General features: G+C 21.9%; 3 protein-coding genes across 3 annotated transcripts; 2 read left to right on the top strand and 1 right to left on the bottom strand.

The window, feature by feature from the left end:
• Window positions 1-4734: 4734 nt before the first annotated feature.
• On the top strand, window positions 4735-6913 carry PY17X_0700093 (uncharacterized protein; the record flags this gene model as incomplete). Its single annotated transcript, XM_719633.2, has 3 exons — window positions 4735-4749; window positions 4867-6201; window positions 6290-6913. The coding sequence occupies 3 exons, from the start codon at window positions 4735-4737 to the stop codon at window positions 6911-6913; spliced, it is 1974 nt and encodes a 657-aa protein (XP_724726.2).
• Window positions 6914-7405: 492 nt separating this feature from the next.
• Window positions 7406-8857, bottom strand: PY17X_0700089 (fam-a protein; the record flags this gene model as incomplete). Its single annotated transcript, XM_034637484.1, has 6 exons — window positions 7406-7447; window positions 7604-7834; window positions 7915-8018; window positions 8189-8258; window positions 8354-8591; window positions 8727-8857. The coding sequence occupies 6 exons, from the start codon at window positions 8855-8857 to the stop codon at window positions 7406-7408; spliced, it is 816 nt and encodes a 271-aa protein (XP_034493456.1).
• A 2844-nt stretch (window positions 8858-11701) lies between these two features.
• PY17X_0700085 (PIR protein) lies at window positions 11702-14191 on the top strand (the record flags this gene model as incomplete). The annotated part of the gene is made up of 3 exons (XM_034637483.1): window positions 11702-11719; window positions 11826-13967; window positions 14078-14191. The coding sequence occupies 3 exons, from the start codon at window positions 11702-11704 to the stop codon at window positions 14189-14191; spliced, it is 2274 nt and encodes a 757-aa protein (XP_034493455.1).
• Between the last annotated feature and the right edge of the window lie 1495 nt (window positions 14192-15686).

Below are 15686 nucleotides of genomic sequence, written 5' to 3'. Positions count from 1 at the left end.
CACTGAGTCACATTGAGAGGTAGAATACAAAAAGGAAAATGTAAATCAAAAGTTCAATTTTGTATAACAAAAAAAACATATATGATTTTTCTGTATGCTCATTAATTGTTTTTATATAAAATACAATATAAATATTTTTAATTTGTGAAACTTCAGATTATATTTTCTTTAATTAATGAACAAAAAAAAGAAATAATTTAATTTGGTATAACAAAATTAGTAGTAAATAAATGAATATATATCAAACGAAATCAAATAAAAAATACATATATAAATTAAAAATATTGTATAATGAGATATTAACATAATTTTGTTAATTTTTACTTATTATTTTATTACATACACTACACAAAAAATATGTATAAGTATCAATTATAAATTTAATCCTTTATTATGATTTTAATTACCTTTTTAAATTTTAAAATCTGTATAAATTCACATTTTTATTTATATAAATATGTAATGAAATATAAAACATATTTTTGAATAATATATAAAATATTGCCACATACAGCTAGCAAGAGGATCAAAATAATATATATTATGTAATATGTATATTAAGACAACATAATGTACATATAAAAAACAAACAAAGGTGCTTGAATTTGTATTTTATAAAGAACATTTAACTTATTTAAAGGTTTATATATTTTTTATTTATTTCTTAAAAGTGCCCTAAAATTATGTAGTATATTAAATAAACAATAATATGTTACAACATATGTAAAATATTCATGCATATGCTTACACATTATTTCAAGTTACAAAGTAAAATATTTTTGTATAAAATTATATACGGATTATTATTGTGACATCATTTCTTACTATAAAGAAATAATAAAATTTCAATAATTTAATATATTAAGCATATATTATATACCATTAATACTGTCATATTCTTTTAAAAACACACAAAAGGTTTCTATTATATATAACTTCATATTATTGATGTTTTAAACTTTGATAATTACAAAAAAAATATATGAAATAAATATTACATAGATAGGCCTAACATATTTAATACTGAATAGTATTTTACAAAAAAACAAAGCCTTTAAAACATTATTTTGTTCTTGGATACATAAAAGTTCTCTATATGTAGAGAATTTATATGGATGTACATTTTTTCCATAAAGTACTTTTATTACATAAAGATCGCAAAACATGTAAAATAAATAGGTTATCCTTTTTTGCTTAACTGAGAAATGTTAACGATATTATGAAAAGGTTCATTTAAATGTGATTAAATATTCACAATATATAATTGTTTCTGCTAAAAAAACTAACATATTTATATTTTTTAATTTTGAAGGTGTACTTAAGTTTTCTTTTATGGGGGTAGATATTTTTTCATTAAGTATGCGTACTTTTACAAAAGTTTTGTAAATTCACCAGAAAAGCTAAAACAAATTTTCTTTGTATTATACTTTGCCATATATTACATATGTCATTATATATGATCAATATAATAAGCTTTAGTGTTGTTTTCCTTTTATATTATATAATTTTAAATATAATTATAATGACATTATTTTTATTTGGGGTTCCACTTTTCGATTAATACACCACTGCATATTTTTACCAATTAACAAATACCTTTCATATATGTGTAAGCATTTATATGTATCATTGCCTATATATATACATGATCATGTTATTCTCATTGGAACTTAAAGATATTAAAATAAATAAGTTATATCGCATACAAAATTTTTAATTAAAAAAACATTAACATTAACACACAACGTAGCATGCTTCTCCATATGCTATTTTTAATAAGGATTATTTTATATGTATATATTATAGGTATTTACCCAATGATAATAATAAAAGTATTATAATCATACGAATTATTTGTTTTTTATATATACTTTTAATTTCCTTCCCATATTTGGAATTTATTTTTTCATTGCCCATACTTAGGATAGTTTGTATCATTTTATTACTATAAGGCAATTGTAAAATGCCAAAACGAAATTTATGTAAATCAGTGAATACATTGTTCAAAATGTGTTTTTTATTTTATTATTAATGCACAAAAATCAATTGCGCAGTTGGGCAATAAACTTAAAGGCTTACTCCTTTTCTCAGAAAGTAGGTTATGTTTTTATTTATTTTTTTATAATTTGAACGCTAATTAAATATATGTACTATACCCGTATGTTTAATCGCGAGCTGAAGTTTAAATATGCACCCCACAAAGGGATACTACCATTAATATGAAAGGGGTAGTATAACATATTTTATAAGTTATAATACTTATGTTTAATTCGTTCATATATATTAAATGTGGAAATATTATAACTTCGAATTACATATTTATTGGTAATTTGGGGCTAACAATATATAAGAACCCATATTATCTATTATATAAGACATGCTAGCCTATAGTTATATTTAATCATGAATAATACAATATGTTTCTTTATTTGATGAAACATTTTATTTAGTAAAACTTATTATTTGTATCATATTTATTTAATTTAAATAATGTTATCCAATTGAAATGTAATAATAGATAACCATAAAATATAGATGCATGGAATATCAATCAATAATCGACAATACAACGTTATCTATAAAATATCATTATGATTCTAACATTTTTAGTAATACATAAAAAATACACTATAGATATATGTATACAATCCTTTTATTTTTCGATTATATATAGTATCATTTTATGTTAAAGTTTTAATTAATATTGATAGAAATAGTTATATATACATTAATTTATTTACTATAAAGGTATAATATTAGATTAATCATTATTAATTTTTAAATTTTATATTTTGAGGTATAAATAAATTATATTTTAAAATAGTTAAAAGATAAGTATATTAATAAAATTTCATATCATATTTTGTTCTAATAATTGTACTAATAATTGTTCTAATAATTGTACTAATAATTGTTCTAATAATTGTACTAATAATTGTTCTAATAATTGTACTAATAATTGTATTAATAATTGTGCTAATAATTGTATTAATAATTGTGCTAATAATTGTACTAATCATTGTACTAATAATTGTTCTAATAATTGTACTAATAATTGTTCTAATAATTGTACTAATAATTGTTCTAATAATTTTTCTTATAATTATAAATAATATGATAAATAGAACTAAAGTTATTACTATATATACATATAAAATAGTAAAATAATTTACAATAACTAATATTGAAATATTGTTTTATTGTAAAAACTTCATATAATTAAATATTAATATAAATTATGTAGAAAAAATATATAATAATTAATTTTCTTTGAACTAATAATATTTATATTAGATTATTATATATGCACAAACTTATAAATATATATTTTAAATACAATTTTTTTATGAGATAATATATATTTTTTAAAATGTTATACTTTAAAACACTGAAACAAGGAAAATTATTAATTGTTTTAAAGTGTTACTCTTGAGTGCATTAATTATTTCATTGTAGTAAACAGTGATATATCATTAGTAACTACAATAATAATATTAGATTAATATATTATGTTTATTTAATTCTATCCCATGGATATACAGTAGTCATATATATTATTAAACGGGAGATAAGATTAAAATTGTATGCACAAAACATCAAATGAATATTATAACCTTTAACTAAGTATTTTTTTAATACGATAATATTAGAATTAACAACACCAAAAAATAATATTAACTTTATTAATGATTCTATAGTTTTCTTAAAAATATGGGTTTTCTATATTGAATTAAATTTTTTATTATAAAATATGTAGTATATAATATGTTTATATTATAAATAGAAATGTGCACTATAATGGGAGAATCGGTTATATTGTTTCTAAAAGTTTATTATCGTCACTAAATAAAAAGGAAATGTTAAAATTATAAACCTATAAAATTTAAGTAAACTACATGAAATGAATTTCATATAGATTCTTTTATAAATTAAAATTAGTTTTATATTATCCAAGTTTTAAAAAGATACATCTAAAATTAATAAAGCATATTTGTGTATAAATAAAGTTATTACATATTATAAAATGGCTTTATAATATATATATTAATTATATTATAAATACAAACTACATATAATTTATTTAGAAAAATACTAGTGCTATCCTATTCTATAAATAAGTAATTTGTTTTATATTATTAGATATGATATTAAAAAATGAAACATCCAATATGGAATAATAACATATATAAATATTTGACATTCAAATAATAAAATAAATTAAAATATCTTTTAACAGTTATAGTAATAATATATTTATAATTCTTTATATATTTATATTAACATAAGTTTTGAAACTTCTTTATTAAAAAAGTAGCGAATATATATTTATTTTCATGTGCAAACCTATAATATAAATATATTACTATATGAAACAAATTTAATCTATTTTTTTTATGACATTCCATGAATTTGTGCAATATAGTTATTCAAGATATTATTTAAAAAATTTATATTACGTGTAAAATGTATTATATATAGATATAAAAATATTAAACAAATAACCGCTTAAGGAAATTTAGTGATTGTCATAAATAAAAATTAAATACCTTTTTAATACTATTATTGTTATAATTGCATATTAATTTAGTATTAAAACTAATAGAACCTCTTTAAATATATACATTAATTATATAGAAGACCATTAATCGGATAACATTTTATTACAATACATTCCTTATGTACAAAATAGTATTATGACAATTTTTTTACAGATTAAAAATAAAATCCAGCATAATGACCCGCAATGTGGTATACACATTTTTTAATAAAATGAATTTTATTTTATTGTTTTTGCATTGTTTATAAATTAACTTAAATTTCATAATATTAATACATATTTGATTAATTTTTATAATATTTTCTTAGTGTGAAGCATTTAAAGAAATTGAGGAACATTTGCCTGATGGTTTTGATTTCAAGAAGGAGCATAAGGTTGAAAACAAATATAATCCTTATTGTCATGGTAACAAGAAAACAGAGAAAAAAGAATGTATGACTATAGGTGAAACAGTTAGCGGTACTACTTTATTATTACTTAATAACTTATTCAATGGGGATGGTTATATAAAATCTGAAGATGAAAATAACGAATATATCACGTATATTATGCTATGGTTAAGTAATAAAATGAAACTAATTACAAAAGGGACTTACGGAGCCGTGTCAGAATTTTATGTAACGTTTATAAACAATAATGCACATTATAATAAGCATCTTGCTAAAATCAATAGTAAAAAAAATATAATGAGAATTAAAATTGAAGAAATGCGTAAACTTTATGGGTTACTTAATGAGCTGTGTAATGCAATTACTAATCATAGAACAGATCCTTCAAATTGCTCCAATTTTTCAAAATTTGTTAATAATTGGATAAAACTATACATACAATTTATTTATAAAAAAAAAAAAGTTTTTGAAGATGAGTATTATTGTGATGTGTTGTTTACTTTAAAAAATGCTTATGAGAAATTTAAAAAAGATAATGATAGCAAAAATTTTTTTCCAGAAATTATAGAGATAGAAGGAATGAATAATTGTAAGCTATTAACTAAAGAAGCTACAAGGTCATGGAAAGTTATAAATGCAGTGGTCCAAGATGTACCGAATGGAAACAAAGATTTAGATAAAGTGGAAGATACCTCGAAACATATAGATTTTAAAAAAATATTTGAATTTTATGGTTCATTTTTTAGTAGTATGTTTACTAATATTAGAAATAGCTTATATGAAAATGTGTTGCCAACGTTAGAAGATTTTTACGGTAAATTTAAAAATTTTGCTGATAACACGATTAATTATGTGAATGAACTTAAAACAACAATAGAAACTCATATATTAGATAATGGTATGCCTGAGAAAAAATCCCCAGGATGTGAATCACCACCACCTCAAGAAAGTCCATCTGAGCCATCTGGGCCATCTGGATCATCTGGACCATCTGAACTACCAAGTTCTGGTGGACAAACTAAAACACAGGAGTCGTCTCAGGGATCATCTGAAAAAGGAGATTCTGATCAAATTGATCACAAAGCATCTCAAATATCACTGCCATGTCCAGTGACTAAACAAGAATTTCCAGTATCCGAAGTAGGAAGAGATGGAACAACAGAAATAGGTGATAATCCAGTCAACGTATACAAGAAAATGGGAATTTCAATTCTAATTCTTTTAATTCCCATTGCTTTAGTTATTATGTACAAGGTAAATAAAAAGGAAATTGTAAAGTATACAATTTTTAAAATATTTATTCACTATAAAATATTACATATTTTTCATAATTTTATGTTAGTATTTGCCATTTGGATGGAGAAAGAAATCGAATAAAAAAAAAAAAATGAAAAAGGCTATAAATATGTTTGATACAGATGAAACAACAGAAAGAGTTATAAACCCAACTGATCGAAAAAAACAAATGCAAATAATTATAAATTTATCTACTCAAAACAAACAGGACAAAAAGTTTATAAATTCATCTACTCCAAAAAAACAGGATAAAAAGCTTACCAATTCATCTACTCCAAAAAAACAGGATAGACAGTTTATAAATTCATCTACTCCAAAAAAACAGGATAGACAGTTTATAAATTCATCGACTCCAAAAAAACAGGATAAAAAGCTTACCAATTCATCTACTCCAAAAAAACAGGATAAAAAGCTTACCAATTCATCTACTCCAAAAAAACAGGATAAAAAGCTTACCAATTCATCTACTCCAAAAAAACAGAATAAACAGTTTATAGATTCATCTATTCAAAAAAAACAGACTAAAAATTTTACAAATTCCATTTATTGGGGAAAATATCCATTATTAAATATATATAAACTTATGAAGGCCGATCCTGTACCATTTATTATTTTATTTTTGTTATTTATTTTTTATGTTTATAAAAGAAAAGGTGATTCTTTAGAATAATAAATATAATTAATAGTTTTTTTTAGGGTTCAGATTCTTTGGATCGACCTTAAAATTCAATATAAGTATTAAAAATAATAATTAAACTGCATATTAATATAAGTAATTTGGCTTATATAAACAATTAAAAATGCATTTTGTGTAATATTATAATATAAATATATGTATTTTATTAATCTATATAAAACAGTGTTGTATGACTGATTTATTTGATTTCAATTATAACTTCCTTTTCTATAACTCTAAAAATATATTAGTTTATAAAATTATTTAGTAACGAAAAAATCATAGGTTTCTTGACATTTTATATTAGTATTCATTATTTGAAAATAACTATTTTTTAATTTAAATTTTGAGTTTTATAAGAAAAATGAAACTAATAGAAACAATAAATAAATATCATTCATGAAACACATCGTTTTATTAAAATAAATCTTCTAATATTACAATTCTGAAAAAAATATATGAAATATATATTTATATATAAAGCTTTTACAATAACGCATTTAGGAAACCATGACTATGTCTTCCAATCTAAGAAAAAAAACATAAATGGATGAATATATAAAATGTTTAATTTTTTGCAAATTATAGTATACATTATAAATATGCACATTTATTTAAAACAATATTTTTTTTAACAATTATTGAAATAAATTATTATGTTATTAAAATTTGTATATCGCTTACAGAGCCAACATAGATGATATGAATATATCTGTCTCTTTTTTCAATGAGGTATCCAATTAAGTTAGCAAACGTTTTTTTTAATTTTCCTTTTCTAATATCTTCTTCAGAATCAATGTCAGTTTTGAATAAATTTGCGCTTTTTACAATTTTGTTTTTATATTTTTTATTGGAAGGGTTGTGATCATTTATATTTGCTGAATTCATGACTACTATAGTTTTGTTTTCTGATATCTACAAAATTAATAAAAGTGTATTTGAATAATGTGAGAATTACGATTTATAACGAAATAGAAAAGGAAACCTTCCCTTACTTCAGCCTTTGTAAATAAAGCATAAAAATATCTCTGACGGCGTCCAAATTTTTTTTTGTAACGTTGTTGTATCATTACTAAATTTGGAGTGTATACACGGGCAACTTTAAAAAAATATAATAATTTTGCATTATGTAAATTAAAATATTATAAATTTGAAGACATGGGAAACAATAAATAGTATCATATAACAATGGCAATAATAAAACATGAAGTGTCGAATATATAGTAGCAATAATATGTTTATTTGACTAATTATTTGTGTTTTGTATACTTTTAACAAAGCCAGTATTGAAAAAAATGGCATAATCGGGGTCCCATAACATGTTTATTACTTCATTATACTAATGGAAACAAAGAAAAATATATGTATATAAGTTATAACAATTATTTAATTTTAATTTGGTATATAACTTTAATATTGTTTGTTAATTTATACATCATCTGGATCATCAACTTTAAAATGAATTTTTTCAATATTTATATAGTCTTGATGTTTTTTGTTATAAAAAGGCATACTACTATTAGGATTTTTATTAAAAAATTCATAACCATCCATACTTGTAGCATGATATTTTAAAAGTTCCACAGCTTCGTTCATAACTTCACCTGCTTGTATAATTTCTTTTGAATTGGTACATAATAAGTGCTTGTTTTTTTCATATATTTCTTCTGGACTATCATTGATCAAAATGGACATATTTTGTATGCGTACAAAAATAGAGTTATTGTATTTATAACATCGTTGCACAGGTGTATATTTAATATTTTCATAATGAAATATGTAATATATATATTTTTGTATTTCTTACGTAAGATAATTATATGTTGATTCGGGTATTGCATCTTCTCCTGGATCATCTTCAGTTGCAAGGGTTTTATTATTCATATATATGGAGATGCTTAATAGAAATAAAACAATTTGAATATAAAACATATTCATTTTTGAACTTTACAAACAAAATATTAAAATATATATTAGTATTTTTTAGTTAAAAATTAACAACTCAAAAATATGGACAAATATAATTAAAATTGAAGCAAATAATTTTCTCCAATAAAGTATAAAAAACTATTATTTAAACGGCAAGATGTATGTTTTTATCAGATTTATAGGTTTAATACATTTTTATTAAATAATTCAACCACAAGATGACATCAATAACAGAAGTTTTCATCAATAATGAATATCAACAATATCATTAATATTATAATGTCTAAAAATAAATAATTTTATTTATACTATATATATGATATTTTTAATATATAGCATTATGAATACGCTAGTTTTATATTTTTATAATTGACTAAACTCAAATTAAAATTTATAAAACATCCCGTTATGTATGGAATTACATATATACTTACATTTATATATAATAGAAAAAAACTATGTTGCTTTTACCTATAGAAAATCAATCATTTAAAATAAAAATATAAAAGTAAGAAAATAATATAAAAATATATATTTTTTTCCATTTGTTTTACAAAATTTCTTTGATAATGGATAATTTTTTAAATAAAACATGTCTATTATATTTTTAAATATTAAAATAATTAATTTAATCTGAGAAGTGCAGTTAATTTTATAAAATTATTTATTGGTAGTAATATTGACGCTCATGTTTTTTTATAAATGAATACAAATTATAATTATATTCATTTGAAACAATTGTCTACATTATAATATACCTTCAGGTTAATGGGTATATTTTTATTGTTAATTAAATATATTACCAATTATAATAGATAATCATAAAATATAGATTCATAGAATATAGACAGCGAATCGATATCACAATGTTGTCTATAAAAGATGTTTTATGCATCTAACATTTTTAGTAATACATAAAAATTACATTATATATATATGTATACTATCCTTTTAATTTTCGATTATATATAGTACCATTTTATCCTAATGTTTTAAATTCAAATTATAAAAATTGTTCTATATACATTAATTTATTTATTATAAAGGTATAATATTAGATTAATCATTATTAATTTTTAAACTTTATAGTTTTGAGGTATAAATAAATTATATTTTAAAATTGCTAAAAGAAAAAAATAAGTATATTAATAAATTTCATATCATATTTTGTTCTAACAATTTTTCTAATAATTATAAATAATATGATAGATAGGATGTCGTTATTGTTCTAATATATATATAATATTGTATCCATGACTAAGACTGAAATAAGTTAAATTTGGGAAGTATATACAATTATATATTAATGCAAAATATACAGAAAAAGTATGTAATAATTAATTTGAACTAATAATATTTTTATTAGGTTATTGTATATATAAAAACTCTAAATTTATAATTTAAATATATTGTTATTGCGAAATAATATATATTATAAAATATTTTATTTAAAAACTATGAAACTATGAAATATTGTACATTGATTTAAAGGATTTTTATTGAGTGCGCTAATTGTTCCGTTGTACTATACAGTGATATACCAACAACATCATAATAGTAATAACAATAGATAAAGTATTAAATACGAAAAAATCATTAAATTAATTTGTTTCAAATACGTTGATATATATTATTAAACTTGTAATAAGATTAAAATTATATGCACAAAACATCAAATGAAATGTTATAATTTTGGCTTGGTGATTTTTTAATGTTGCAATATTAGAATTAACGCTACCAAGCAAAATAATATTAATAATTCTATAGTTTTTCATCATAGAACTAAATATAGTTTATTATAAAATATAAAAGCAAACTATATATTTAGAAAAGTAATAATTCTAAGTTATTTTTAATGTATACATGAGCTGAAAATTTTAATGGTAAAAAATATAAAACATAATTAAACTATGTAGGATAGGTAAATCTTATATGACAACAGTTTTATCTTAAAAAACATGCTTATCTGATCTCTCCTATTTAAAATGTAAATATAACAATCTAATTATGCATAGTTTTCTATTATACTTTAAAATTAGCATCAATAGTTATTTATATTTTATATATTTAATATTTACTAATTATTATTTTAAAAACAATCTACATATAAAAACTTATTTAAGCTTATAAATAGTTTAATAAAACGGGTTCAGTGCTAATTGTTGTTTTAACAGTGGATGTGATACGCAAAATTGGTTGTAAAATTATCCAATAAAGTATAATTCTAAATTGAAGTATATAGTAATAAAAATAAAGTTGTCGGACTCATTAAAATGGATTATGGATTTATCTATATTAAATAAAAATCTATTAAAATTATGTAATTTGGATAGAACATGTAGCAACTTAATTTGAAAATACTATAATTTTAATAAAACAGTGATATATAATATTAGAAACAAGTATATAAAAATTTAATATATTTTTAAGGATTCTAATAACTTTCTTAATCTTTTATATTTGTACAGTATTTAAGTTTTAGGACGTTGTTTATGTTCTATATTAAAGTCTATGTTTATGTATATATTTTTTAAATTCATTATAAAATTCCTTAATATTTTATAATAAAATTGATTATGTATAATATTATTAGTAATATTGATTTTATGCATAAATTGTATTATATATACATATGGTTAAATATGTATTAAATCAACCATAATTTAAGACAATTTAGTAAATGGTAATAATAGTAAATATAATATTGCTCTATTAATATTATTGTATTATTATTAAAAATTTCAATGGGTTTAATACTATAAATGTGATATAGGAGAATCATTTACAGGATATATATTTTATATAAAAACAATATGATGTCAATCTACATATAAAGAACAAAATTTCATTACAATGGACGACGAAACAGTGGTAAGTAATTTTATTGTGTTTGATTTGTCTACAAATAACATTAAATTTTATTCAACAAATTTTGTATGAATACATATTTTTATTAATTTATATATAATTTTCTTAGTGTGAGTTATTTCTTGAAGCTGATAAAATTTTGAGTGGTAGTACTGGGATACAAACAAAAATTAACAACTCGCCAGAATATCGTGAATATTGCCCCAATAATAAACCATGCTCAAATAGGGCTGAAAGTATTGGTGCCTTGAGCATGTATTTGTTTACAAATTTTTACAATCAAGAAAGCGGTTATTATGAACATTTTATGATGTGGTTAGCTCATAATTTATTTAAGATAGCTAAAAACAGAAAAAATGCCGACGTCAATAAAATTACTTTAAGTTCGGCTTATGAAAAATATTTAGAGACATCTATGGGGAATTTTAGACAATGGGATATTTTAAATGATGTAAGAGGTGTGAAAGATACTAATCTTAGGTATATGAATGAATTGTATACGTTACTTAAACATATATGCAATATAATTTCATATTATAATAATAATAATGAAAAACATAAGAAAATTTATACGTATTCTGTCAAGTGTCTTAATCAATATAGAAAAATTTACAAGGCCTTTTCTAAACATGATTCACAGCTACATCTATTGGACAAATTAAAAAAAATATATGACGACTTTAGAACTTTGGCTATTGAGAATGATACTGATAAAAAAAATAAGATAGAAAAACGTCTTCTAGAACTTACAAAAATGAATGAAAAAGATTCACATTCTACGGACAATTTAAACATATTTGACTTCGATGATCCAAATGATCAATTGGAAGATGAGGATATATCCGAAATTCCGGAGGAAAACAACACTCAAGAGGAGCAAAAAGATCATAAAACCGAAGAGAAGAATATTGTAGAACCCACCAAACTACAAAATACAGTGGATCAAAGATCAATCCAAAGAGAGGAACAATCAGTTTCAGAAGGTGCATCAAAAATTTCAGGAAATGAACCAGAAAATAATGGAAAATTTCAAGGAATTTCTATAGAAACAACAAAAGAAATTTTGTCACCGAAAACAAAAGATCAAGCACTATCTCAAGAACTACCTCAATTAGAACCGAAATTACAGCCACCATCACCAGAACCAGAACCGCAACCACAACCACAACCACAACCACAACCACATTCAGAATCACCACCATTACCACAACCACGGCCAGAATCACCAACACAGACAGAATCATCAACACATCCAGAACCACCAACACACCCAGAACCACAACCACAGACAGAATCACCAACACAGTTAGAATCACAACCACAGACAGAATCACCAACACAGTTAGAATCACAACTACAGATAGAATCACAGCTGGGGCAAGAGCCAGGACCAGAACCTCAGCTAGAATCACAACCAGTACCACAAACAATATCACAGCCAGGGTTGCAAACTATAGAGAATGTGGAACAACCTGCATCTACACAAGAAAACTCATTGACGAGCTATGAAACTATAAAAAAAATCACACAAACGAATGTTTTATATGATTTCTATAAACTGCATGTTTCATCTTTTTATAAAAACCTTACTAAATATGGAAATCGTTTATATGAAAGTGCATCAACTAGCTTAACAAAGGGTTATTCTGTATTTAATAATGTTGCTAATGATTTAATTACTCAATCAAATAAAGTAACTGTTACATTACCATCAGTTGATAATAGCATTCAACTAGAAGATTCGGAAGATGATTTACCTCCATCTGATAGTCCATCAGAAATGCCCTTATCTTCATCGACAGAATCTATTGACAAAAAAACTGATGAAAACCATGGAAAACAACATGAAGGTGGAAGCCACGAAACAAATCCTGGAGGTGTAAGCCAAGAAAAAGAACCTGAAAGTAGAAGCCAAGAAATAAATTCTGAAGGTGGAATCCACGAAACAAATCTTGAAGATAAAGGCAAAATAAGTGAAACTGAAAGTAAAGGACAAATAATTGCAACTGAACAATTAACACCAATTCTAGCTCCTAAAGATTCCTCAAAGGATTCTATCAATATAACATATTATCAAGAAATTGGGCAAATTCCTTCGGAAATCAACGTACAAAGAGACATATCTGAAATCAAGGTACAAAATGGCATATTTGAAAAAGGATTTCCAGTAAATTTATTTAAAGAAAGCAAATTAATTTTATATTCATTTATAGTTATTGCAATACTCGTTATGTTAGCAGTTATGTATAAGGTAAATAGATAAAAAATTATTAAATAGAAAATTAAAAAATATGTATTACTACATATTTTATGTATACATAAAAGACAAATAACTATATATTTTTACTATTTTTATGTTAGTGTTTAGGATTTGGGCGGAGAAAAAAGGAGAAAAAAAAAAAAAAAATGAAAAAGATCAGAAAAATGTGTGATGAAAATAATACCGAAAAGTTGAAATGCATTCATCGAAAATAACCAATGGGATAATTATAAATTGAGGTGATAAGATAATGATATTATTAAGTATATAGAAGCATATAGAGGAAGGTTATATGGGAGGGTTTTGAGTTATACTTTTATTTAATTTTTTATAATTTGATAATATTTATTTGTCTATGAAAGTTTTCTAAATTCGATTATAATAGAAAACACAATTTAAATATATATAGTAATACATTATAAAAAATAAAAAATATACATGTCATATTCCAAAATTTGAAGCAACTATGTGAAGAATATTTTAACACAAACAGAAAATGAATATTAATATTATAGACTCTCATAAAGGAAACATATTTCATAAAATATAATACTCATATTTGATTTTTCCTTGCAATTTAAATATGAATAAAACACAACATGCATATTTTATTCGAATTATATTACTAATGTGGAATTTGTTATTATACTTTATGTATTCATATCAAAAATACATTATAGTGTATGTATAATAACTTTTAAAAATTTAATATAAATAATACTCATTTTTTTGTATTTAAATATTTTATGCTTTTAAATTTTAATTTACATGAATATAAATTGTTTTATATTATTTGTTTATTTGGCATAAAATTTTAATATTATATAACGTATCAACATTTAAGGTTTGTTGTTATATATATAACTATGAAATATATCATATTTTAAATTAAATAAAATGAAATATATAAGTATATTAATAAAATTTCTTAATATATTTTGTTTTTAATAATTTTTATAAAAATTAAAAAATTGGGTATAGAGAATTAGGGTTATTATTCGAATATATACACATATAAAATATTGTGTTATTGATTAAACATAAAAATATTATTTACTTCAAGAAAATAATATAATTATATATTAATGCAAATACTATGGTAAAATTATGTTCCAATTAATATGTTTGAATGTTATATTTTTTCTATTATACATACACGAATCATGAAAATATTCTGCATTTATTTAAATTAATTATATTGAGTGCATTAATTATGCCACAGTAGTATACAATGCTATAACCAAAACAACAACAATATTAGATGAATATATTATTAAATACGGACAAATGCATTATGTTTATTTGATATACCTATATGGGTGTAAATCCATTATATATATTATTAAACGGGTGACAAAATCAAAATTGTGTGCATAAATATCACATGAAATATTGCAACATTTATTTAAGCTTTAATGTGATGATATTAGTATTAACACTATCAAATCATGTATTATTAATTCTATTAGCAATTATATAGTTTCCTTTGAATGAACATTTTCCTATTATTAAATATAATTTTGTTAGAAAATATCCAATATATAATATTTACTTAGGTCATTGTCAGAAAATTACAAAAGAAAAAGTAAAACCATGTTATATTGCTTTCCAAATGAATTGATTATTAAACTAATGTATGAATAAATTTTAAAATTAAGAAATAATTGGTTTAAGAAAAATATATGAAAACAACTTCATTTTATAGACTAT

This window comes from Plasmodium yoelii, assembly GCF_900002385.2.
Source record: "Plasmodium yoelii strain 17X genome assembly, chromosome: 7".
Taxonomy (NCBI): Eukaryota; Apicomplexa; class Aconoidasida; order Haemosporida; family Plasmodiidae; genus Plasmodium; species Plasmodium yoelii.
The sequence above is the reverse complement of the archived record's forward strand: the minus strand, read 5'-3'. Positions and strand labels throughout refer to the sequence as shown.